The sequence below is a fragment of the Cyprinus carpio genome, chromosome B19 (assembly GCF_018340385.1).
Source record: "Cyprinus carpio isolate SPL01 chromosome B19, ASM1834038v1, whole genome shotgun sequence".
NCBI lineage: Eukaryota > Metazoa > Chordata > Actinopteri > Cypriniformes > Cyprinidae > Cyprinus > Cyprinus carpio.
Genome location: NC_056615.1, coordinates 21,394,186 through 21,418,997, shown reverse-complemented (window position 1 = coordinate 21,418,997; position 24,812 = coordinate 21,394,186). Strand labels below are relative to the sequence as shown.

The window sequence follows — 24,812 nt, the reverse complement described above, 5'->3', positions numbered from 1 at the left end:
CTCAGTCCTACAGAAAACTGCTGGGGTATGACGACTCTGACACAGAAACACAGAGTGTCAGCTTTGAAAAGACAAAGGGCTAGAGCGGGATCCAGAAGACTCAGTCAAGTGGTATGAATTTTTTTATCAACACTTACAATTATATATTTCAGTTGGACAGCCTTGTCTTTGTCGTTTGAGTTGAGATACTTTTTTTGTTGGCTTGATCAGGGCTGTAAAAACCAGTTTTCTCTGAGACCAAAAACCAATACTTTGAACTACTACTTTCCAGAAGTGGTAAATACGTCTGTAACCGCTCCAGAAGAGGCAACAAAGCAGAAACGGCAAGGGCTTTACAGAGCTTTTTGGGCCCCAACGCAGAAATAAGGTTATGGTAACTCATCTTGATTTTGCTGCATCTCAAAATGGAAAAACGTTCTGACAATTAATCAAGCTATAATCAATAATGAAACGATGTATTTGGTCAGGAATGCATCAGTTTGGGGAAAAAAGTCGAATAAATTTTTTAGCTCCGTGTTTGCTGGGGTTGTTTGTAAGGCTGTACAATTTATCCACAAATGTTGTAAAAAAAATAATGAATAAAAAAATAAATAATATACAAATTAAATATAATAATATTAGACATGTGTTTGTAATTGTAGTATTTCACTGTAAAATAAAAAATATTTTACAGTATTTTTTTTTTTTACAGTATTTGAAAATGAAAACTAAACTTGAAAACTAATTACTGTTTTATGATGAAAATGATACTGTTTTAATTTTTCATTCCTTTAATGAATTTATCATTGCATTTGCATTTATCATTTTGGTCAATCACTTATGGTCTAATCCAATTCCTGAATCATCTCTGAAAATGTCATCCTCTTTAACTTCATTTGGTTACAATCCTGATTCATCTCATGTCTTTATCTGTTTAAAAAACAAAACAAAAATGCTTTTTACCCTGTTCTAGATGCATGTCTTCCTGTCTTCCACAACTACAGTATTTATAACCATTTGTTCTAATCAGGTGTTACATAACATTTCTGGCATTAAGTAATTTCTTTCTTAACTTTATGCGAGAAATAATTAACATTTAAATATGCACATGTTTTTTCTGTGGTTGCCACTGTTTAGAACAAAAATTTAGACCAAAGAACTATTCTTGCTCATCACGTTCTGCTGTCTGGTTAGGACATTGTTTTGACTAGTATTACTTTTGCCTTTGTTGTTCTGAACATCTACAGTTCTGATGGTGATGGAAGAGGGAAAAGATTCCCTCTGCTGTCTGCCTTCTCTTTTCTTCTCATGCTCTGTTTTGGTGATGGTCTTCCTCTTGCCCACTTTTTATCAAAACCTTTTCCTGCTTGTGTTGTGGTCCCACTATAATGCCACTCCCCTCCATATACCCCATATTCTTTTGGTTTTTTTGACATTCACACAGGAGCCACTTGAACCATCATCATCCTCGGACCCACCAGCACCACCCCACCTTCCCTTCACCCCCACAGGAAGTCCCTCCCTTAAGCCTGAGCGCAGGCTGCAGTTGCGGCTGGAGAGGCTTCCAGCCAGTGTTGTGCAAGCGGGCCATTTGGGATTAGCAATCCTGCTTACTGAATGCGACAGCACAAACTCACAGAAAGTGATGTGTGAAGTGGTGAAAGAGGAGCAAGCTTTTACTCATTGCTCCTCTCTTACTCATTCTCAGACTTCGGTGGAGCACACTCCGTCCAGTGTCCTGACTCCACAGGTCAATGGCTGCACCCAGAGGGGCAAGCTGTCACAGTGGGACAATGAACAAGATTCGTGTGGACTTCAAGGGTCAGCACTGAGATTTCAATGAGTTTTCTATAAAACCAGAAACTTAGTTTTTTTTGTGTGTTGTGGTTCATCCAAAATGCATGAAGTTTGAATTAAATAATTCAGTTAGGACCTTATTAGCCGTTAAAAGTTTGGAATGATTACATTTTTTTTTTTTTTTTTAGATTTTAAATGTTGGAATTTTTAATTGTTTTTTGAAAGAAGTCTCTTTCTTATGCTCACCAAGGCTGTAATTATTTGGATTAAAAATATAGTAAAACAGCAGTGGCGGTTAGTCGGGGGGAGGCAGGGGAGGCACGGCTTTCCCAAAATTTTGAGGTGAAAATGGGAGGAGGACGATTTAATGTTAATAAAATTCACATTTCATTTCATGTCTCAGAATGTGTATTTTTATGTTTGTAATTTCACAGCTGTAATACCATAACATGTTACTGAAGTTGGAAAGCACCGCTTTTCTTTTGCGAATGTGCTGAATCTGCTGAATCTGCTGATGTAATTACAACTGCTAGGTGATAGAGAAGGGGAGGGGGAGGCCGGGGGAGGGATGGGTGTGTTGTTGTTCCTTTGTTTGTTAAAAATTGTTGTTAATCATCGTTTGTTGTTTTTTTGCACTGAGGTGTGTTGAGAAAAGAAACCTTGTAAGGGAGGCTAGCCTCCCTTCTGGTGTATCAACCAATCATCATAGAGACTTAAATTATGTGATATTAGTTTGAACGTCTCCCGCTGCGCTAATGTACCAAGTACTTATGATGAGTAGCGATATTGAATATTTGATCACCAGCAGATTTACCAAGCTGTCTTTCAAACAGTGTATATACAAATTAAAAATAAAGGGAGAACACGTCTAAGCTGGATATAGGCTGACGTTACAGAAGTCAGCTCTTTTAACACAGACTTGAAAGGATGGATGTTTGCTTCAAGTAATAGGCCAGGTAAGTGAAATTATATAATCGTGCTGTATGTGTGTCGTTTTCTTTTACGTTTTCTGACTAAAAGCAACCAAAAAGTCATTTTAAAGTGATTGATCAATAGCAAATAATAATCATCAGGGGACCCCCAGACCAATACAATAAGTGTGCCTCCTGGGGCTGCACAATAATCGAATGCAATTAATTGCGATTGTCATTCACATTTTGTCAGTAAAGTCGGTTCTGTGCAGTATAGCAGTGAATCTCCATCACCTGCTTTCAGGTGGAGCAGCATTTACTACATAGAGCTGTAGTTCTCTGACAAGCTATGCAAAATCGTGTTCATAATCGCAGACAATATAATCGTAGGATTATAAAATCTACGAAGTCGTTCGCGATAATGACAGCTATTTGCATATCTTCTTAGTGAACTACGGCTCTGTGTAGTAAATGCTGTTCCATCTGAGAGCATATGAAAATACCACATTTAATAACATGTTTTTAATTCAAACTCACTTCATAACATCAGTAAAGTGTTTGAAATAAATCCTTCTGTGAGATGATGTGGCTCCTTACACAGAATAATTAAGGCACACAATATTCCATTGTATTCTAAGCAGTGATAATGGCTATGTCTGTTAGCATTTCGTTATAGATATACTTTATTATGATGAAAATTATACTAATATTAACTTAGATAAACCATATATATTGTCATAGTCGTGTGTTTATTAGTTACGTTGAATCAATGAAAGGAGTTAAATCTTCTGTTTATTCAGCTGCAGCCATAGGCATTTCCTGGGTTTCTTCTTCGTGAGGTATTTTTGTTTTTTTTGTGGTGGTGGTATCTTGTGTTATGATGGTGGTTTTTTACTGCTGATCACAGAACTGTGCTTCACTGAAAGATATGCATGACAATTGCAGCTTCTGCCTAATCATGATTTATTGCCTTGATTTAATTTCGATTAATTGTGCAGCCCTAGTGCCTCCTCTATTTTAAAACCCACGAGCCGCCACTGTAAAAACAGTAATACTGTATAGTATTATTACAATTAAATAAAACTATTAATAAACAGTACATAAGCGAAGGCTATCGGTCTATAGAGTAGGGGTGGAAAGGTACACAGATGTCAAGATTCGGTACGTACCTCGGTTCGGGGGTCACGGTTCAATACGATTTCGGTACAACAGGAAAAACAAACAAATCTGCTATGCTTGTTTCTTTTCATTTATTTTGAGCAGACAGTAGTACAAATTACACGTTTTTCCACCTAGATGTGAAAATACTAAATATTGTTACATTGGTAAATATATATAATCTGCAGTACATACAGGTGCATCTCAATAAATTAGAATGTCGTGGAAAAGTTAATTCATAAGTATTGAGTACATGTACAGTAAATTAACATACTTTTCCAGAAGGCCGACAATTCACTAAAAATGCTTTTTTTATTGGTCTTATGAAGTATTCTAATTTGAGATGAATTTGTAGTGAATTGGTTTGTTAAATGTGAGCCAAAATCATCACAATTAATAGAACCAAAGACTTAAACTACTTCAGTCTGTGTGCATTGAATTTATTTAATACACGAATTTTACAATTTGAGTTGAATTACTAAAATAAATGGACTTTTCCACGACATTCTAATTTATTGAGGTGCAACTGTATATACACACAAGGAATAAGTTCTTGAAATATATTTTATTTAGTTTACAGATAAACAAAGGAAGAAAAAACAGTGCGACACGTAACAGCCTATATATGCTGAGTTTCTAAGTTTTGTGACAGGCTTATTTTGTTCACAGAAAGGAAGCTCAAATGACAGAAAGTGACATCCTATTTGTTTTCTTTATTTTACAAAAGCACAATGTTTAGTTTTCATTGTGAGTGTACACAAATAAAACCAGACCTTTATACAGTGATGCATTATTAATAAGACCATAAGTGCTCAAAGTTAATTCTGCTGGTATAAGAAAACAGTTGAAGTGATCGCGCCTGCTTGCACACACACACAAACAAAACACATCAGTTCTAGCATTGCTAACTTGACAGCGCAGTTGGTACTTTATCAAAAGATTATCAAACATCAGCGCGCGCGCCTCTGTCACCGTTGGAACGCGACTGAAACACAGACCCTATAATTTACATAAATAATAGTTTAGCATTCAGATATGTTACATCGCAAATATGGAAATATTATGGAATATTTGGATTTGTGCCGAATGAGAGAGGTAGGATACATGAGCAAAAAGCTCCATTTCGCGAACAATTGAGTGTGCAAGTCTTTAAAGTATACTCCTTTGTCAGTCTACGTGAGAGACGCTTCAGAATCAGCACATGGTCACTATCTAGTGGGCTTTGTTTTTCAAGTGCGTAACTCATGGCATTCGGTGTGTTCTTCTGCTGGCGGTCAGTTATCAACTGGTCAGTTATGTTATGGCGGTCAGTTATGCATTGCTGCGGGCGTCCCACTTCTGGATTGGGGGTAAATTGCTTGTATTCGTTGTAAGGCCTCATGCACCGAGAAAACGCTGTTTCTGACATGAGCGAATAAAATAATATTTTCCAAAGACAAGATCATCATCTTTTTTCATTTAAAAGTACTGCTATAGGAATAAAAGTGCAATAATCACAGGACCCAATGCAGCAGAGTGCGCCGCGGGACAACACTTGTTGGGCGAGTGCGGGAGTGGGAGAGTAAAGACTTGTGTGTGCGGGATGCATTAATCAAAATTGCATTAATCTAATCAACATTAATCTCATTACATTAATGCAGTTGTAATTGTGCAATGTAAATTAATTTGTTTGATAACAGCCATAATGTAAATTGAATGTACGGATCACTTGTAAGAACTTGACATGTAATATGATACATACATTTAATAAGGTTTAAAATATGGCCCTTATAAAAGTAAATAACATCCTGAGGTTAATATAAATTTTTTTTTTAGAGAAATGTAAAAGCTGACAGAGCCCAAATAAAATATTGCTTCAGAATTAGTTGTTTACACCACCAGAAATCTTGGTCTCACCTTGAAAACCTTCCAGTGCACTGGAATGTTCGCTCCCTGAAAAATCCCACAATGCACCGCAAAAACTAGGGAGCATCGGCGCTCAATATGTTCCCTTGCCGGAAATAGTCACATTTCTGAAGCATGAAACATAAACCACAAGAGTCAACTCTAAAAATATAGACACACGACAGAAGATTTGAAAGGACAAACCGATTTTTAGTATATTTCAACATAAATATTGATTATAGTTTATTGAAAATTGATATAGATTGGTCTTGCTTGTTGACGTTCTACTATGTTGTCTGTTGACACTGTACGTAATCCTGTCACTAGAATTCAAGTGATCACTGTCCCAACGTGCAGTAAGTCAGGGAACTTACCAGTGACCAAATTCGTGTACACTATCTACTGATTTATGAGCTTTTGAGCTGATTGAGACGCACCCTTGGTCATGCGGTGCTTTTGTGGGGATATTTTGTATAGGATATTGTCTGCTGATGTGACAAGCTTGCTGTATATTGTAATAATATAGCATGTTTGACAGCGATATATAAATATATAATATATATAACAAATTAAATATTACATTATATGTATGTATAATAATGTGTGATTTCCATCAGAGGTTTGGTCTTAAATTTTATATAGGTGTTATTAAAAAGGTCTTTAAAAAGTCTTAAATCTAACTTGTTTATATCTGTAAACACCCTGATTAAGTCCTTGAATTTAAGACTGTTGGACCTGGAAAGTCCTTGAAAGGTCCTTGAATTTGAAGTTAACCAAGGTGTGAGAACCCTGTACTACAAAGGTACCTCAAAGTTTCATTAATGTTGAATTGCTTTGCTTGTTAAGATAATGTAAACCCATGAGGCAAGAAAAACTTAAAAGCATATTCATATATCTTAAAACTTCTGGTTACATTTTCAGTTACATTTTCAATAAAATCTATGCAAAATAGGGTTGCCAACTGTTCTGTATAGCCTAATACGGAATTGTCCTGTATTTAAGGCATCAGAGAAGCGTTCTGTATGAAAGCTATGGCCATCTAGACAATACAAATGACAAATGAATCATTCTTTTTGCACAAATCATTGTAGCCTCTCAAGGAAGGCTGTAAGACCTCGCACAATCCTCTGCCGCCTGGTCGCTCCCACTTCACGGCAATTCTCTTCACCACCCGCGTTTTGGTTTTGCCAAATCAGTTTGGGTGAATGCAAATAACGTGATTATTAATCATAAGAAAGCTAGGCAAGAAAAATGCAGTCTACCCAAGGAAAGACGTCTTTCAGTATTGTAAGTTAAAGGGGGTCATATGATGCAATTTAAATTTTTCCTTCCTCTTTGGAGTTTTACAATCTCTTGGTGCATAAAGAAGATCTGTAAAGTTGCAAAGACTGAAGTCTTAAATCCAAAGAGATATTCTTTATAAAAGTTAAGACTTGTCCGATCTGTAAAGTTGCGGATCGTTATGTCTTGCCCCCATATCTCTATGTCACTATGTGGGAAGATTTGCATAACGCCGCTCAGATGTTCACGCAAAGAAACAAGGCATACCGCCACAATGTCGTATAGATGCTGTGTGTTTCACTGTGAAAGCGAAACTACTTTCTTTGGCCTTCCAAAAGAGGACGATATCCACTTCGTCATGCCTGGGGCTGATCCGAGCTGGTTGCTGAGGAAATACATCAGCTTTGCAATGTGTTTCACTAGTTGCTCCTTCGTAGAATCCGCCGGCTGTGCCGTTCTCAAGGCCCACTCAAGGCCGCGGCTCACTTTAGGCCTCCGGTCTCTGCTCACTCAAGGCCGCAGTGTGTGATGCTGTTTCGTTGAGAAAGCGAAACTATTTTATTTGGCCTTCCAAAAGAGGAAACGACTAGAAATCATGTTTATATCACGTTTATAATGGGTTTTATGTTTGTCTGGACAGGGCATCACAATATGTTAAGGGGCATAACATTTCCGTCACACGCTTGAGGTATTCAGCCAATCACAACGCGCTGGATAGCTGGCCAATCAGAGCAAACCTCACTTTTCAGAACGATGAGCTTTGTAAAAAATCGATACGTTTCAGAAAGGCGGGGCATAGAGGAGCAACAATAATGTACATTATGTGGAAAATGTGTTTTTTTTTTATCCTTAAACAGCATAAACAAATTGCATTACACCAAATACACAACATAACTTTCTTTGTATTATTATACCTTTATTTAACCAGGAGGTCCCATTGAGATTCAGAATCTCTTTTACAAGAGAGGCCTGGCCAAGGTAGCAGCCAAATCACAACAAATGCATACATAACAAACACTAAAGTACATTTTAACAATAAAAGAAGTACAAAATATTAAAAATAAAAATATAAAACACAATGAGACTCTTAAGAAAAACAAGAACATGTCTCCATCACAACACTCTTTATAGTAGTTTATATGACGTTGCTTCTCTGCTGCCTTCAAGTGCTATCGGAAACTTCCTATTTCCCAATTATGAAGTCGTGAGCACTTCATGCTGCAGTCTTAGTTAGGCCCACCCCAAATTCTCTCATTGGTTGAGACGCGTGATGACACCCATCCCAAGCCAGTGCTGATCAACATCCCACCCCTCCTGTGATTCAGCGAGAGCCAGTGAGCAATGGACTTTCATAATATTAAAAAACTGTTAACTTGCGATAAAATAATTGTCTGGGTTATTAAATTAATGAAAAAATGTAACGCAATTATATAAATGCTTTATATAAATAACAGAAAAAAAACACATTAACTTGCCCAGCCCTAATATATATAATTGCCATAAATTATTTTCTCTTTTTTTTTTCTTTTTGTTTTTTTTTAACAAAATGTATTTGTTACTTTTTCAGGAAGACTGTCACATCCAGAATGTGTGGTTGATGGGAGGATTGAGTATTCTCACTTCAGTCCCCATCATGCCCCAGTTTGTGTGTCTGCTCTGTGCCAGCAAAGGCCAGCATGATGTAAGATCCAGCTCTCATTACATCACTCAATACCTCTGAATCATCACTCACACTATTTCTTTCATAACACAGTACTACAGCATGTCAGTGGTCATGTCCATTTTATGCTGAAGAATAAAAGTTGATCCTTATTTAATTTTGAGATGAATTGTTCTCTTTCCCAGATGATCTACTGTCAGATGTGCTGTGAGCCTTTTCACCATTTCTGCTTGCCACCAGACGACCGTCCAAAGGAGGAGAACAAGGAGAACTGGTGCTGCCGACGCTGCAAGTTCTGCCATGTTTGTGGCCGCAAGAGCAAGCAAGCAAAGGTGCTTTACACTTTTAAATTTAGTACTAATATAGAATAGTTATGGAAGTAGACCTAGAGTTTTTTTATTTGCAGAAGAAGATATATTGTAAACGAAAGAGTCATGCAAGTGTATATATATATTTGACAGCAGATGTTCTGTTCTTCCCCATTTAGCCAGTTTTGCAGTGCAAGAGATGCATGTACTGCTACCATCCATCCTGTTTAGGACCAACGTATCCCAAACCTGTCAAAATGAATACCTCATGGGTAAGTTATTTCCCTCCAACAGGGTGCCACATGTCCAAAATGCTTTAACTTTCTCCTAGTCTGTCACACAATTCCATTTAAATTAAATGTACAGTGAGAATAAGTTTTTGGATTTTTTTTTTTTTTTTTAGCATGTTATTGGTCCATCAATAAAGTTTGTTGCTTTGTGTCTTTGTAGATTTGTATGCTGTGTATTAGGTGTAAGAGCTGTGGTGTGACACCTGGGAAGTCCTCGGACACGTCCTGGAACCATGAGCTGGAACTCTGCCCTGACTGTAGCAAACTCCATAGCAAAGGTTTGACAGTGCAAACATCTTGTCAGATTGTTTTTAAATTATATTAATTAAATAAAATAATTCTTTATATATATATATATATATATATATATATATATATATCTATATATATTATATATATATATATATATATATATATATATATATATCAGCCATTACTCCAGTCTTCAGTGTCTCATAATGGAATAAATTATATTTTAAAGTATATTAAAATAGAAAACTGTTATTTTAAATTACAGTAATATTTCATAAAATTAAAATTTTTCCTGTATTTTTGATCAAATAAATGCAGCCTTGATGAGCATAAGAAACTTCATTAAAAAAACATAAGAAATGGTACCGATCCCAAACTTTTGAATGCCACTTTAGGACTGTGATGTCTTGATGTTGTAGGAGTCTTCACTTTTCAGTTTATTCTTATGAAAAGATTTTTATTAAGTGAGACCAGATTTAGTTTTAGATTTGAATCAAATAAACCCTTTTGTAATTATTTTTGTTGTTTTATATAGTGTAGTTATTTATTTACTTATAAATATAAATATATGTACATTTTATTATATTATCTATAGACAAATCCGGCGAAACACGGAAGTAAAGCAGCACCGCCATTACTGCGTGCCTTGCTGCTAAGGAAGTAGCAGAAGTAGCGTTAGTCCCGTAGGCGGCTGTAGCAGATTATAGCTGTACGAAAAGTTATTTTTATTTAGTTTTTTTTTTAGTACGTATGCTGTCCAGTGATGCCGGGAAGAGCGTGTTGTGTGGCTGGCTGTTTTAACAACAGCACAAAACTACAGGCATGGAATAAACCCGTTTGTGAAATCCACGAACCTTTGTTGCACATTGACTGCCCATGTTCACGGTCATACGGATTACACAGAGTTCTTTACTGTTAGCTAGAGGTGATCAGTTCAGGTGCCGCTAGGGATCTGTCGCGTCACGTTTACAAGCACCAAAACGGTATTCATTGTTTGAATTTCATAATAAAATTGACAGAATCTGAGAGCTGAGATTGTCGGTCTCCGTGTCTTCTTTGCTTCGCGATTTTTCTGTGCGTGAGAAAATGGATGTGTGGTGTGAGAGCGTGTGAAAAGCGTCAATTGCGTGTGTCTCACATTTTATTGCATTTGTATTAGTCTGAAGAGTAAAAAAAAATCCGTGGGTCTTAACGCAATTACAATCGGCAAGTCGGTCGGACAAAAAGGGGAAAAAAATAATTAATTGGGTCAGTCCTAAATTGACAGGGTGGGTCAGTTATGGCAAACAAGAATATTTTTAAGGATGGCCTAATAGTTATTTGAAACTTGTGAAGCTTGTGAACATATTAACAACACAGCTAGTAATGGCAGCGTTCGGTTTTATTGTTGTCATCAATTAATACACTTCTTAATTACAATACATTACATATTTATACATTATTACATTATGTTGTCAATAAATTACCTTTATCAGTAAGTTTTGGCCACTGGCTGACATCATCTACCCAATTTTCCCTTTCACCAGACATTTTCTTTAATGAGCAGGATCCGCTTTCATTGAAATGTCATTAGAGGGCAGCGGCAAGTGTCACACTTCGCAGGCACGCAGTAATGGCGGCAGGCAAGATGGCGGCGCCCATAGAGTGCGCCGGCGGATTTGTGTATAGCCATGGTAGCTGGCATGGCACTAAATCATAAACAATCAATCTTATATATTTGTATGCATATAGTATACTATAATAGTTGCAGATTATATAAAAATTTGATAGTAATGACCTCAGTTACTTTAAAAATCATTATGCCTAATTTTGCATTGTTGTAATTTGTTTTGTGTGTGTTTTCAGGGAACTTCTGCACTGTGTGTATTAATTGCTTCGGTTAATTTGAGTTTGATTGTGGCTTGTTTTGGTTTGTTCGATGTGCCCACTGGGTCCATCCCAAATGTGAGGGGCTCACAGGTAGGATGTGTCCGTTTTCAGTGCCTCGCTGATGCAACACATAATACGTTGTCTTGTATTTCCATCCTACCATTTACTTTTTCAGATGATCTGTATGAGATCCTGTGTCGACTGCGGGGGAAGAGTCTGGTGTTCTCCTGTGCTCCCTGCAGTAAGAGGTTCCGCAGCGGTTGGCAGGACGTTGTTCAGGAAGTTTTGAGGAGCGGTCTGGAGAAAATCATGAATGGATTGAAGAGTTCTCCAACCATCAGCCACCTCCTCATGTGTGCACAGGTGACGTTTTCAGCTGCCTGTTTGCTAACAATGTCCCCTTGAAGCCAACCAATTTATCTGTTCATACTCTTGCAGTGTCCCGGTGAATCAAATGTGCATTTTGTGTGTATCTCAACAGTGTGAGGTGTGTCCAGATTTTGAGGTTGTAAAGGAGCGGTCAGGCTGTTGTCTGCATCCTGTAGCGCAGAAGCTGGAGAATGGCCTGTACACTTCACTGGTTAGATCGCTTATACATGTGAAACTAGTTATGACTTGATTTAATTTGGTTATGACAACAGAACAACATATAAACTACCATTATTATATCCCTAATACTCTATAGTTTATTTAATCCAAAGCTATTGAAGAACTATTGAATTTCTCATTCTATTATTGCATTATTGCAATATATTTAAGTCTGAATTCACAGTTGAGAGATTCAGCATCAGTTAAATGTGTATAAAACAGTAACTAAAAGCAGTTTACCTGGTCTTTCAGAAAGCTTTTCACGAGGATGTGGTGGCAGTAATGGTGGAACGGCTGAGAAAAGAATATCTTCTAGAGGAGCAAAGGCCCACTGGTCAAGCCAAATTGTATTATATAAAGGTAATTAGTTTTTCTTGCAATAGCTGCTGATGTTCAGCTATTATTGAGCATTTTAATGAAATGCATATTGTATGAGTGATAATTACAGGCTGTAGTTCATCTTGGTGCATATTTTCTCCTTTTAAATGTCTTTGTGTCGTATTTGCAGCTAGTAGAACAAGTATTTAGCTGGTTTAACAGTCAGGACCCCAAAACATGGAACTGTCATATGCAAGAATATCCAAGGTAGGAAACCTAATGTTTCTTATTTTAATATGCTACATGCATTCAAAGTTTGTGTTGTTAAGGTTCATTTTGCCCCTTTTGTTTCATAGCGATATGCTCCCTGATGCCATAATTCCCCCCAGCGATGAACACAGTTATGCACAATGGCTCAAAGAGCAGGATCCAGAAAACCCTCAATCAAGATCTCAAGGTAAGTGCAATGTATTTATCTTTGTCTCATGCTATCCTCTTGTTTGTATCTTTTGGTTAATTTTTTTTCTCGTGAACCGCAGATCTGCAGAATGTGAACTCTCAGTTCTTCATGGATGAAAGACAGTGCTCCCTCTGCCAGCAACATGGAGATGCCAAACCGAATGTAGGTGAAGCCTTTACCAGTTCTGTGTTCAGAGATGAGTCTCATGTTTGGCTCACTTGGGTTATATTGTCTTTGTATGTATAGGATGCTGGTAGGCTGCTGTATATTGGACAGAATGAATGGGCTCATGTGAACTGCTGCATGTGGTCGGCAGAGGTGAAGGATGTCAAAGGAGCTTTGCTGCATGTCCACAGTGCTGTCACCAGGGGCCGCCTCATGGTTGGTATAAACTGATGCAGAGCATTGTCATTTAGATAAAAACTGAACAAATGTAAAACAAAAAATGACAAAATAAAATTAAGCTCAGTTCAGGGGTTCCATATCCATAATAACCTGTAGATTTTATATTGTGCAGTCTTTTATACCATTTTTAATCTTAATTAATATAATATTATATGCTTTAGTGAAATAAATGTATTAATTTTATATTTTTTGCCAGCGCTGTGAGCGTTGTGGCCAGACAGGGGCGACTGTGGGCTGTTGTCTTACCTCGTGTCAGAGTAACTACCACTTCATGTGTGCTCGTGCCAGCAACTGTGTCTTCCAGTGTGATAAGAAAGTGTACTGTTACAAACATCGTGACCTCATAAACAATAAGGTGTGTATGTTTGAGCAAACTCAGAGGAAAACCGATATGTTTTACAGTTACTGTATAATTGAAGTGTGAAGAATGTAAACAAGCTTTTCTTTTTGTAGATTGAACAAGGCAATGGGTTTGAAGTTCTCAGAAGGGTCTACGTAGATTTTGATGGAATTAGTCTGCGTAGGAAGTTTTTAACAGGCTTGGAGCCAGAGTCTGTAAATGTAATGATTGGTGAGTAAACGGGTGATGTTTTTTTCTTCTGGTGGTGCATTAAAAATAAGAGAAAGTTTAACGTGTTTTATGTATCCATGCAGGGTCTCTACATGTACAAAAACTTGGTGTTCTGACGGAGCTGTCTGCAAATTCTGGAAAATTGTATCCAGTTGGTTACCAGTGAGTAATATGAAGTTTAACCCTTGTGTGGTGTTCATATTTTTGTTACTCAGACAGTGTTCGTGGGTCTGGTGGACCTGCTGCAGTTTTGGGTTTTTAATTCAACACAATCAAAAATGATATATAAAAATACTCAACAGATGTTTACTTTATCCCAATTACAAGCAATATAAACAGCACCTATGGTCAAAATTTGCCCTTTACCTTTGTTGGATCACATTTATGAGTTAAAGTGCTACAGCCTTGTGCGGGAATGGCAGGGGCAGAAACACAATGCTCACACTTACTCACACTCTTACAGACTGTCTCTCTCTCCCACACACACACATAAACACACATACACATACTAATAGCAGGCCCAGACAATAGGAGGACAGAGTGAATGTACACAGGACCTAAAATTTCCACTCTTTTATTATCCCGGGTCCAGTGTTCAGTGGGGGGGGGGTGTACAGTGTGTGGTCATTTAAAAAAAATTCTGATACATGTTCTTCACAGAAAATGAGCTAAGGCCAATTAGTCTGCGTTTGAAAAAATAATTAATAGTATAATTTTTCTTATGATAAAAAGTGAAAACGGGTCCCACAGACCTGAACACCATACAAAGGTTAAAGTCACTCAGCTTTCACTTGATCATTAATTAATTAATTTGGTGTTGTCTTTGATCAGTTATCAAAGTGTCATCCACATTTTTTGTAATATATTTATTGTCCAAGGAAATAATAAATGTGAACAGTGCACTAGCATCAGTTTAGATGACATTTGAATTCCTATTTAATTATGAATTATGAGGAGCCATAGTTGTTCACATAATTTGATGTGGTTTCAGATGTTCTAGATGGTATTGGAGCACCGTTGACCCTCGCAGGCGATGCCGGTACACTTGTAAAGTGACAGAGGTGCGACCATCAACACGATGCAAAGCTCCTAGCTCCATGATGGATCAGGGAGAAAATCACACAATTGTACACAGTCCAAAAGCTCACAATGGTGTGTATGTGCATATATAACTTAAAAATTAAAAATATGTATGTTAATGGGCTAGTATGGTGTGTAATTAGTGTTAATTTTTCAAAAGTTTTTATTTTTTCATTCAGACTACTCATATCTCTGTCTTATAGATGAGGATGGCACAGATAGCGAGTCCTTTTCACCTGGGCTGCCCCCCAGCACCCCCTCCAAGACCAAACAAGACTCAGGGGCCGGAGGCAAGACTCCTGGCTATCCACACAGCAGGAGACCAGCAGGGGGAATGTCCAGACCCTTACCATCACCAGGTAAGATTTTTGCATCAGTTTGAAGTTATGTTCATTTACCAAACAAATTAATCAAATTACAACAAATTTTAATGTAATTCAGGGGATCAATCAGCCAAAACTGAAAATTGTTTTCATTTACTCACCTTCATGTCATTTCAAACCCATCAGACTAATCTTCGTAAGGTAATATTCAAAACACATTTAAGCTGTTTTAATGAATCTTGAGAGGTTTCTTTCCCTAGCTTATGAAGCGATATAAGTGCATCATGTGTATAACAAATTTTGCTTTTATTTACATCTAAACAATGATCCACACACACACACACACACATATCTAGTATATATATAGCTTGTATCTATCTATGTGTGTCGATCACTTTTTAGAAGTAAATAAAATATTTAAAAATGAAATCTGTTCATATAAAGCAATCATATCTCTTCACAATACTTTTTAACCGCTCGCTTTCTATGGATTCATTTTATGACGTCTTGGTGACGTTTTTGAAAGTTTTGGTTGCATGAAACTTCTCAGGTTTCATCAGAATAATTTTTTTTTTTGTGCGTTTCAAAGATTAATACTAAATACAGCTAAATAGTTTCAAAACTCTTATGGATTTGGAATGACATGATGTTGAGTAAATAATGATAGAATTTATATTTTTGGGTTAGCTATCTTGTTAAGCCTTGATTATTCATTATAAATACATAGTTATTTTTAAATTCCTTCTCAGGAAATGCTGTTTCCACATCCCATCACATTTTGACCATTAGTGACCTTGATGAGACACGACGTGCAACAAGGAGACTTTCCACACGTAGCCGAAATGCCTCTCCTCCCCCTGTGGTACTGTCAGGCTCAATGGCTTTGCGATCAGGGGGCACGATTAACCCTAGGTCGCTTTCATTCAGCCCCCCTGTCTCACCACTTGGTACAACCGAGAACTTCATGAGCTCCACCTCACCTCGACGAAGGGGGAGGCCTTCCTCTTTGTCTCCCTCTAGCATCACCTCAGGACCCTCTCCTCCACAAGCAGCTCTACGAAGTCCCTCTTCCACCTTGCATTCATCTGTCCGCCACTCCCCAAGACATAAACAGCCTTTCAAAACCACACAGCATAAGACTGATGAGGTGGTTCAAGAGTTCTTTGCCTTGTCGGAGCCGGAGGAGGCTGCAGACGCACCAAGCCACAGAATTCCTGCCTCATCCGACAAGTCGAATCAAGAACTGCTCTCTGCGCACTTTGATCCAGACACAGATGTGGCAGTGGCCTCGGTATTGAATGCAAAGCTTGAATTTGATGAGGCTTTGCTCAATGAAAATGTGGCTCTGGACTGCGACCCTCAAGGTGGTGAGGGAGATGCAGAAGAAGGAGCCTGCAAATTCAGCACTGGCACGAAGGACTTGACTTCAGAGATGCAAATGGAAACAGATGATGATGTCCCTGACCATTATCTGAATTTCTCTCGCACAGTTGTGGTCCATGAACCTGCTAAAGAATCTGCACAGGCAGGTCTCTCAGTCCTTCCTAACTCAGGGTCCATATCACAGCTGGATGGAGCTGACAATGACTCGGAGAGTGATACAGGTGAAGCCAATGCAGATGATGATACTCAGGAAGTAGGAAGTAGTTTTTGTAGTCAGGATACTGAGCCATTAAAATGCACTGGTCCAAACAAGGGCAGAACCCTTGGCGACGGGCAGCTAGTTTGCCCAAGATCACCTATTACAAATCCACATACAACAGATTCTGTTGATCAGAATTCACAGCTAGAGACTCAAAACATGGACCAAGTCTGTGAAGAACAGGAAATTCAGGAAATAACTTCTTTACAAGATGGTGGAAACGCAATTATTGATTCTGAAGTGTCATTTCTAGATCAACTACAAGCAACAACACCCCTCCTTTGCAAAGGCAGTGATCTTGTTACGACCCAAGAAGAAGTCTTGCTCGAAAATGAATCAACAGAATGTTTGCAGGAAGTGTTCTTGGATGACACCAGTGGGAATTTCATATCTTCTGTTGATGGCAGAGTTCTGGACTTGACAGAAAATGCTGCTGGTCCTGTGGTGGCAACTGTTTCCTCACCAGTAAACAAGGATGAACCTGTTTTAAAGAGAGGTTTGTCACCTGTTGAGAAACCGGCAACCGCTGTGCCAATGAGTAGTACTAGAACAATTCATCTTGTTGCACCAGCTGCACCCACAAAAAGTCGATTTGTGACCATACAACCTGGCTCCAAACCCAAACCCTTCCATATGGCAATGCCTGTTGCCAACTCTCTACCACTTTCCTTGCCTGTCAGTGTTGTCTCATCTTCTCCCACCATTTCTGTTGCACCACAAGGAACTCCGCTTGCTCCTGCTTCAGTTTTAATAAATGGTTTTGGAGCTCTGCCTAAGGAAGCCACTAAGGGTTGTAGGTTCGCCATACGCATTGCCACCCCAAAACAAGTGTCTGAACAGTCCCTGCCCCAGAGTTTACCTGGTACACCCCTTACACCTCAGGTTCTTCTGGTCAACCGTGCCGGACAGATTCTAGTGAAAAACCCGCAGACCAATACATACCAATTAACTAGCTCTAGTTCTCCCTCGTACACCCAAATCAGCCAGATTGCAAAGATAATCCACAGCAGTAATGTTCTCCAGCGACCTGTCCCTAAGGTTACGGTGATACCAGTGCCGCAGGTTCAGGCTAGTCTCGGCAAAACCACACCAACGCGTATCATATCTTACAGCAGCAACAACGGAGCAACACCACCAACCCAGGTGCTAATCAGGAGGATTCCTCAGAGTTATTCTGGAAGCCAAATACACAGCATCAGTCCGTCGATAGAAAGAACTGGCTTGATTTCTGAAAGTGGGCAGAAGGCAGTGGCCCAGGAGATAATCAACAAAGCAATGGCAAGTCACCGTGAAATAGCAAGTCCCACTGACATGAGCCCTTCTCAGCTCCACCTCGAAAAATGCCTCTCTCCTGAATCAAAGGATTCATTCCCTGAGGTACATCTTCAGACTCAACCCAACATCTTGTCCCACTCCAGACCTCAAGTCAAGATCAAGAGAGTGTCTTCAGTAACTGATCGAATTGGTGTGAAAAGATGCCGTACAGACTTCTTGGACCAGATGGGTCCTTGTTCCCAGGGTGACAACAGCAGGTAGGGACAAATATTCAGTTAAATTTAGTCAGGGTGGTCAAGTTATTGATCATTATTGTAGATTATTTTAGAGACTTAGGTTATAGTTTTAGTCTATCAGATGTTACATAGTAATTATATTGTTTTGTGCAATAAAAGGTAACAGTTTTGTGAAAAAAAAAGTATTTATGCCCTCACTGAATTATTTTTTTTTTGGCATAAAAAAAGTGACTTTTCATTAACAAAAATACAAACTTCTTGGTGAACCTGCCCTTTAAACCAAAGCCTTAGTCATTAACACAATTAAGAATGTCATTTTGAACATTCACACTAGATGTTATTAATTTCTTTCTAATATTATCCAGTAATGGTGATCATGTTATTTTGTTGATGTTTAGATCAAACCGGGTTAGAATAAAGGCCCCAAGTTTAAAGGATGTGCTCGACTTTGACGACCCTGATGTTGGATCTCTTGACCAGCCAAAGAACGATGAAAATAAGAGGTCAGCACTGATGACTTTAAATAACATTTACTTGTGTTTTACCAAAGATAACATTTTCTTTGTCCTCTTTTAAATTACTCCAAATGAATCAGAGCCCACTTCAGTGCAGGTAAATAACACACGGGACAGTGCTAAATCTCAGTGTATGAGCTACAAACCTGGTGATTCCTCAGACTGGGCCCCCTATGCAGGTGAATATGAGATATTGTGTTACCTTAAAGCAACATTTTATTTGCTAAAGCTGATTTAATAAATTTGAACTGTAACAGAGGTTTTGAAAGTTCACTGCATGTGTAACTGTTTCAGGTTGGAGTTCAGATGAGGACTCTCCATCAACAGGCAAGCAGGATAAGTGTGCCAGTCATTATCTGCCCCACCTGCGCTTCCAGATTACCAGTGAGGATGGCTTTAGCGTAGAAGCTGACAGCATGGATGGTCAGTATTGATAAACCTTGTAGTGACACTGTTATAAGAATATCAGTTTCTTCCTTTCACAATTTGCCACATTATTATATATTTCCCTTTGTGGTGTTTTTTCAGTGGCGTGGAAGGCAGTAATGGATGGTGTCCAGGAGGCACGGGTAGGCTGTCGGCTAGAGCAGTTTCCCTTCAACAGGATAAGCGGCGCCAGGGTTCTGGGTGTCCTCCACGATGCTGTGCTCTTTCTGCTGGAGCAGCTGCAGGGTGCTTCTCTCTGCCAGAAACACAGTTTTCGTTTCCACCAGCATGAAGTACCGGAAGAAGAGCTGCCAATAAACCCCAGTGGCTGTGCTCGCGCAGAGGTCTATGTGCGGTAAGTATCTGTGAACTTGTGTTTGCCTCACATATGACTTTGAGTTGCTTTATTTGCTCCTTTCCAAATGTGGAAATCAAAAATTGCCTTTCTCCCTCCTCACACACAGAAAATCTACCTTTGATATGTTCAATTTCCTGGCATCGCAACATCGTCAACTTCCTGAGTCAAGGCCATGTGATGATGAAGAGGATGATGTTATGCTAAAATCCAGCAGGTTAGACACTCAGCAACATATTTGGAAAAGTTCACCCAAAAATGAAAATTCTGTTATTAATTACTCACCCTCATGTCGTTCCAAACCCGTGAGACCTTCATTCATCTTCGGAACTCAAATTGAGATATTTTTGATGAAATCTGAGAGCTTTCTGACCCTCCATAGACAGCAATGCAACTGACACATTCAAGGCTCAGAAACATAGTTAGGACATTGTTAAAATAGTCCATGTGACCGTTTCGATCAGAATTTTATGACGCTACGAAAATGCTTTTTGTGCGCAAAGAAAAGTCTGATACGATAGAGAAGAAATTGTTAAACAAAGTCATTATTTTTGTTTTACGCACAAAAAGTATTCTCATAGCTTCATAAAATTAAAGTTGAACCACTGATGTCACAATTATGTCCTTACTACCTTTCTGAGCCTCGAATGTGGTAGTTTCCTTGCTGTCTATGCAGGTTCAGAAAGCTCTCGAATTTCATTAAAAAAAAAAAAAATCTTAAATTTGTTTTCCGAAGATGAACTAAGGTCTTAAGGGTTTGGTACGACATGAGGGTGAGAAATTAATGACAGAATATTCATTTTTGGGTGAAATATTGCTTTAAATTTATTTGTGCCATTTAAAAGATGATTTAAAAAAGATAGATAAAACAAATTTCATGTTGTTTATCAATTATAATACCAAAAGAATAGATTGTAAAGTCAGTGCATTACTAGTGTTATTAACATTATGTTTTTTGTGACTCATCCTGTTATTTTGACTTCCCTTTAGACGAGCCACAAGTACGGAGTTGCCAATGGCTATGAGGTTCAGACACTTGGAGAAAACCTCTAAAGAGGCTGTGGGAGTTTACAGGTAATGCCTTCCTGAGAGATGCAGGGTGTTACAGCATAAAATCTAGCTCTGCAGTATCGCTTGACGACAAATCCCATGCCAATAAAAAAGATGGAATGAACATAACTTTTAAGAGCAGAAGTAATTGTTGCAATTCCTTATCTCCATGACAGATCTGCTATACAAGGTCGTGGTCTTTTCTGCAAGAGGAACATTGAGGCTGGAGAGATGGTGATCGAGTACGCTGGCAACGTCATCCGTGCAGTTCTCACTGACAAAAGGGAGAAATACTATGACAGCAAGGTAAAAGTGATTTGTCCCAGTGTGATGCACAGTTTTTGCTTAAAACTATTTGTTTATCGACTTGTCTTGCAGTGATGTTGAATTCCTAACCCACTGTCTGTATCCTGCCTCTCTTTCCTCAAAGGGCATCGGCTGCTACATGTTTCGCATTGACGATTTTGATGTGGTGGACGCCACCATGCACGGGAACGCGGCACGATTTATAAATCACTCCTGCGACCCTAACTGTTACTCCAGAGTCATCAATGTGGAGGGCCAGAAGCACATCGTTATATTCGCCCTGCGGAAGATTTACCGTGGAGAAGAGCTTACCTATGACTACAAGTTCCCCATTGAAGATGCAAACAACAAGTTGCACTGTAACTGCGGGGCCCGGCGCTGCCGGCGCTTCCTGAACTAAAACCGGCATGTTTACTCAATGGTTTAGGAGGGGATATTTTGGTGTGGGTGGCTATTTTTGAAGGAAGACACTCATTACAGGTGCTTAATGGTGCGGAGATGAATTATTCTGAAGAAAACACAATATTGAGATTGTTTGGCAGGGTCTATGGCCTTTTTAGACCACCAGCACGTCTTGATTGGTTACCTCCCGTGAGTTATATTTCCTAACTCAACATTTAACAACACAGTAATGTCCTGCACTGGATGAGGCCATTTGCTTTGATTCAACAATTAAAAATTGTGACCTTAAATGAATACCCTTTACTTAAACTATTTCACCTGTCCTTATGCTACTTTGTCCCAGCATGCCTTTTTCAAATCTTGCCACTGGTGGCTGGTAATGCAGTAGATCTATTCTGGAAGGATCCTTTAGTGTCAGAATAAATGTACAGAGGTTTTACATAGTGGAGGATACCCTGAAGTTTGAAAGGGTGTGATTATTTTTGCTACTGAATCAAGAGGAGTTCCTGTTATAGGTCGTCCTCAACAGCACCTTAATAATCTTTGCTCTTTTTTGGGGGTGTAAGCACTGTACATATTCCCCAGAACAGATGTACTTTTTAGTCAAACCATGAACAGTCTTGCCACACAACCTAGTTTCTAACAGGAGCCTGTGTGTTTCCAGAACATTGACGTTTGTATATTTCTTGACTATTTTTTAATGGGTACAAATGAATGCGTCACTTATAGCACATTTTAAAACCAAATTTAACACCCTTGACTGGCACATTAATTTAAGTTAGAGTACCTTTGCTCTGAATGCATATACAGACCATTTTACTGCATTCTGGGTCATGTACACATTACCATTCTTCACAAGACTTCACCCGAAGCCCAATTTTTGACAGATTGGTTTTAAGAACCCACTGTTTTTATGTGCTTTTATATCTTGAGGCCAGTCTTTTTTGGGGGTCAGTTGTAATATTCTACATATTAGGATCACTTGTGTAGTGTTAAAGATGTGAAAAATCCCATTCTGATCATCAGTGCACAAATATTTAAGGAAATATTCAAAACCATACTCATGAATGGCAGCTTCAGCTGGAAACAGCCGACGCGCTGCTTATAGCCATGTGTCTTCTTTTGATAGCCTTCTTCTCGCAGCACGTTAAGACCGACACTCATCTCCATTTGGGTTGACTACCTCAGTACATCAGTGACAGCTAGTAAGTTACAATAGTATAAAGAATGCTGGGGATAATCCCGCACTAGCTTTGATTTTATGCAATGTGACTGTAGGGGTTGTTTGTCTCATTTGTTTGTTTTTCCAGAGAATTCCCGGATCCCTCTTCCCTCATGCTTTTGTACAGAATTGAAGTGTGCTTATTATTAAAAATGAAGACTGCAGCTTGATTCCATCACTGAACGTGATCCCACTCAGAGTGAATCTTTGTATAAAGTTGTATACAAGAATTTCTAAATCTGTTACATTTTTCTACGCACTTTTTTTTTATTTATGATGTTCTGTATGTAATAAAGATACAACAATATTTGAGCAAAGAGCAATCTTGATTTTTTTTTTTTCTCAAAATATTTTGTCAATGTGAAATCAAAATTGACCACTGTTCAGAGCATGTTATTTCAGAGAAAAAATGGCTTTCAGTGGCTTTTTATTTGGCCTTTAAAAGACTTCTTCACCATCTGCATATATGCTAAGTGTCATCATCCAGCTTAATTTAGTGGAAATTGTTGTCTCATTCAATAGTGACAGTGCAGTTAAATCAAAGATATTGCGTATTAATTGTCTTTTAAACCACAATTCCAAGAAGACAAAATAAGATTAATTTAGACCGGTATATTTCCACTGTGTTGCTATTGTTCTAGTTGTGATGTGAACTTCTCAATTAGAATGATTAGAATAATTTTTTTTATAAAAGTTATAGTTGTCGTTCTTAGTGTTAATAACTTATTAGATCAAAGAACAAATTTGTGTGTAATTTAAAAATATGTATTTATAGCTTCTGTTCTTTGATTCACAGGAGATTTTTTACGTTAATGGCTGGTGGTACATTTGGGGCTTTGACAAGTTTTTCTTTCCATAAGAGCTTTACTGTCTTCACACAAGGCAGTCTAGACCAGGGGTCACCAGACTGTGTCCTGCAGAGTGTGAGCATGTATTTTTAGACCTGGATACAAAGCAATGTTAATGATTTAAAGGTTTAAAACAAAAACGATCCGTCCATTTTCTTTAGCATGTTTCAGAGGGCTGTTGTCAAAATTGTGGTTGTTTACTCTCTTCCTGTTTATGAAAAACTGTCTGAAGTCGGCTTTGGGATTACTGAAGCCAACAGGTTTCTTCACAAAGTTAACCGCATAACCCTTATTCTTGAAGGGAAAATGTCACTTTTTGTGTAAATAAAAGATTCATAAGTTTATATTGCAAGGCTGGGACCATAGGCGTAGTCTAAAGTTTTGAAATTCTTAGTAAAGTATAGGGCTAAATATAAGGTTTTAATAAAGAAAATACAAGCAACGGCAAAGTCTTTTGATCTCATTTGATGAATGTAATGAGAAGGCCAATTTTAATGTCCAATTTTAATATTCTTGCCGAATATTGTCTGAACAATGTACATATTGAAAATTACACAATGTCTCAAAACAAGTGTACTCTGTGCCTTATGCAGAAAATGTGCATATTATATCGCATTTTACATTTTGTCGTTATAAAAAGAGAATAAACACTTGAATGCACTGCCTAAAACACTTATTTTTAGCGGTGTAGAATTTTTCTACGCACTTAGAACTTTTTGCTAAATTCAAATGGCAAATTACATGAACAACTATCAATTTTTAAAAAGTGTTTCACTAACAAAGCTATAATAATTTTTGCAGCAATAACAACCAGCTGGATGTACATTAACCCTTAGTTTAGTAACCCTGTGATTACACACCTGACAAATAATGATGTTGTACACTATATTCTTAATAATGGGTTTATTAAATGCAGTAAATTTATATATCAATGGATTTTACTTTTTTTCTTTTTCTTTTTCTTTTTTTTTTTTGCTTCCAAATTACACCATTATGTAAGTCTAAAGCACTTTTTCCATGTTGAAGAGTGTGGTTTAACATATCACAGTTATCATACTACTCCTAGGTTAGGTTGAGAGACAACTCTTAAAGAAATAGATCACCCCAAAATTAAAAGTCATTAATTACCCTCCTCTTATTTCAAACCTGTAAGACCTTTGTTTATTTTCATAAGACAAATTAAGAAATATTTGATGAAATTTTTAGAATTAGGTATTTCTTACTCAAATTACCCCTTTTTTTGTTGGAGAAAATTCCAATCTGATTTCAGAGTTGGTCATAGTACTTAGACCGCTCTGCTAAAAGAGCTAAATGATTTGTTATTAGATGTTGATTATGGGATGGCTGCAGTTTTAAATATGTTACATCTCAGTGCCACATTTGACACTGTAGATCATTCGA

At 38.0% G+C, this 24,812-nt stretch overlaps 1 protein-coding gene across 1 annotated transcript; it reads left to right on the top strand.

Annotated features, from left to right (window-relative positions):
* The first annotated feature begins 281 nt into the window (after positions 1 to 281).
* On the top strand, positions 282 to 22,875 carry LOC109085861 (histone-lysine N-methyltransferase 2B-like). The gene is given in 28 exon segments (XM_042745957.1): positions 282 to 367; positions 1,424 to 1,800; positions 8,579 to 8,691; positions 8,856 to 9,002; positions 9,158 to 9,250; positions 9,429 to 9,546; positions 11,366 to 11,479; positions 11,565 to 11,752; positions 11,871 to 11,969; positions 12,230 to 12,337; positions 12,486 to 12,562; positions 12,652 to 12,752; positions 12,835 to 12,917; positions 13,002 to 13,136; positions 13,357 to 13,515; positions 13,614 to 13,731; positions 13,815 to 13,893; positions 14,723 to 14,883; positions 15,015 to 15,170; positions 15,884 to 18,308; positions 18,686 to 18,790; positions 18,863 to 18,981; positions 19,097 to 19,225; positions 19,331 to 19,583; positions 19,693 to 19,800; positions 20,574 to 20,657; positions 20,810 to 20,939; positions 21,064 to 22,875. Coding segments are annotated over 27 exon segments (5,745 nt in total). The 5' UTR covers positions 282 to 367; positions 1,424 to 1,733; the 3' UTR covers positions 21,340 to 22,875.
* Positions 22,876 to 24,812: the final 1,937 nt, after the last annotated feature.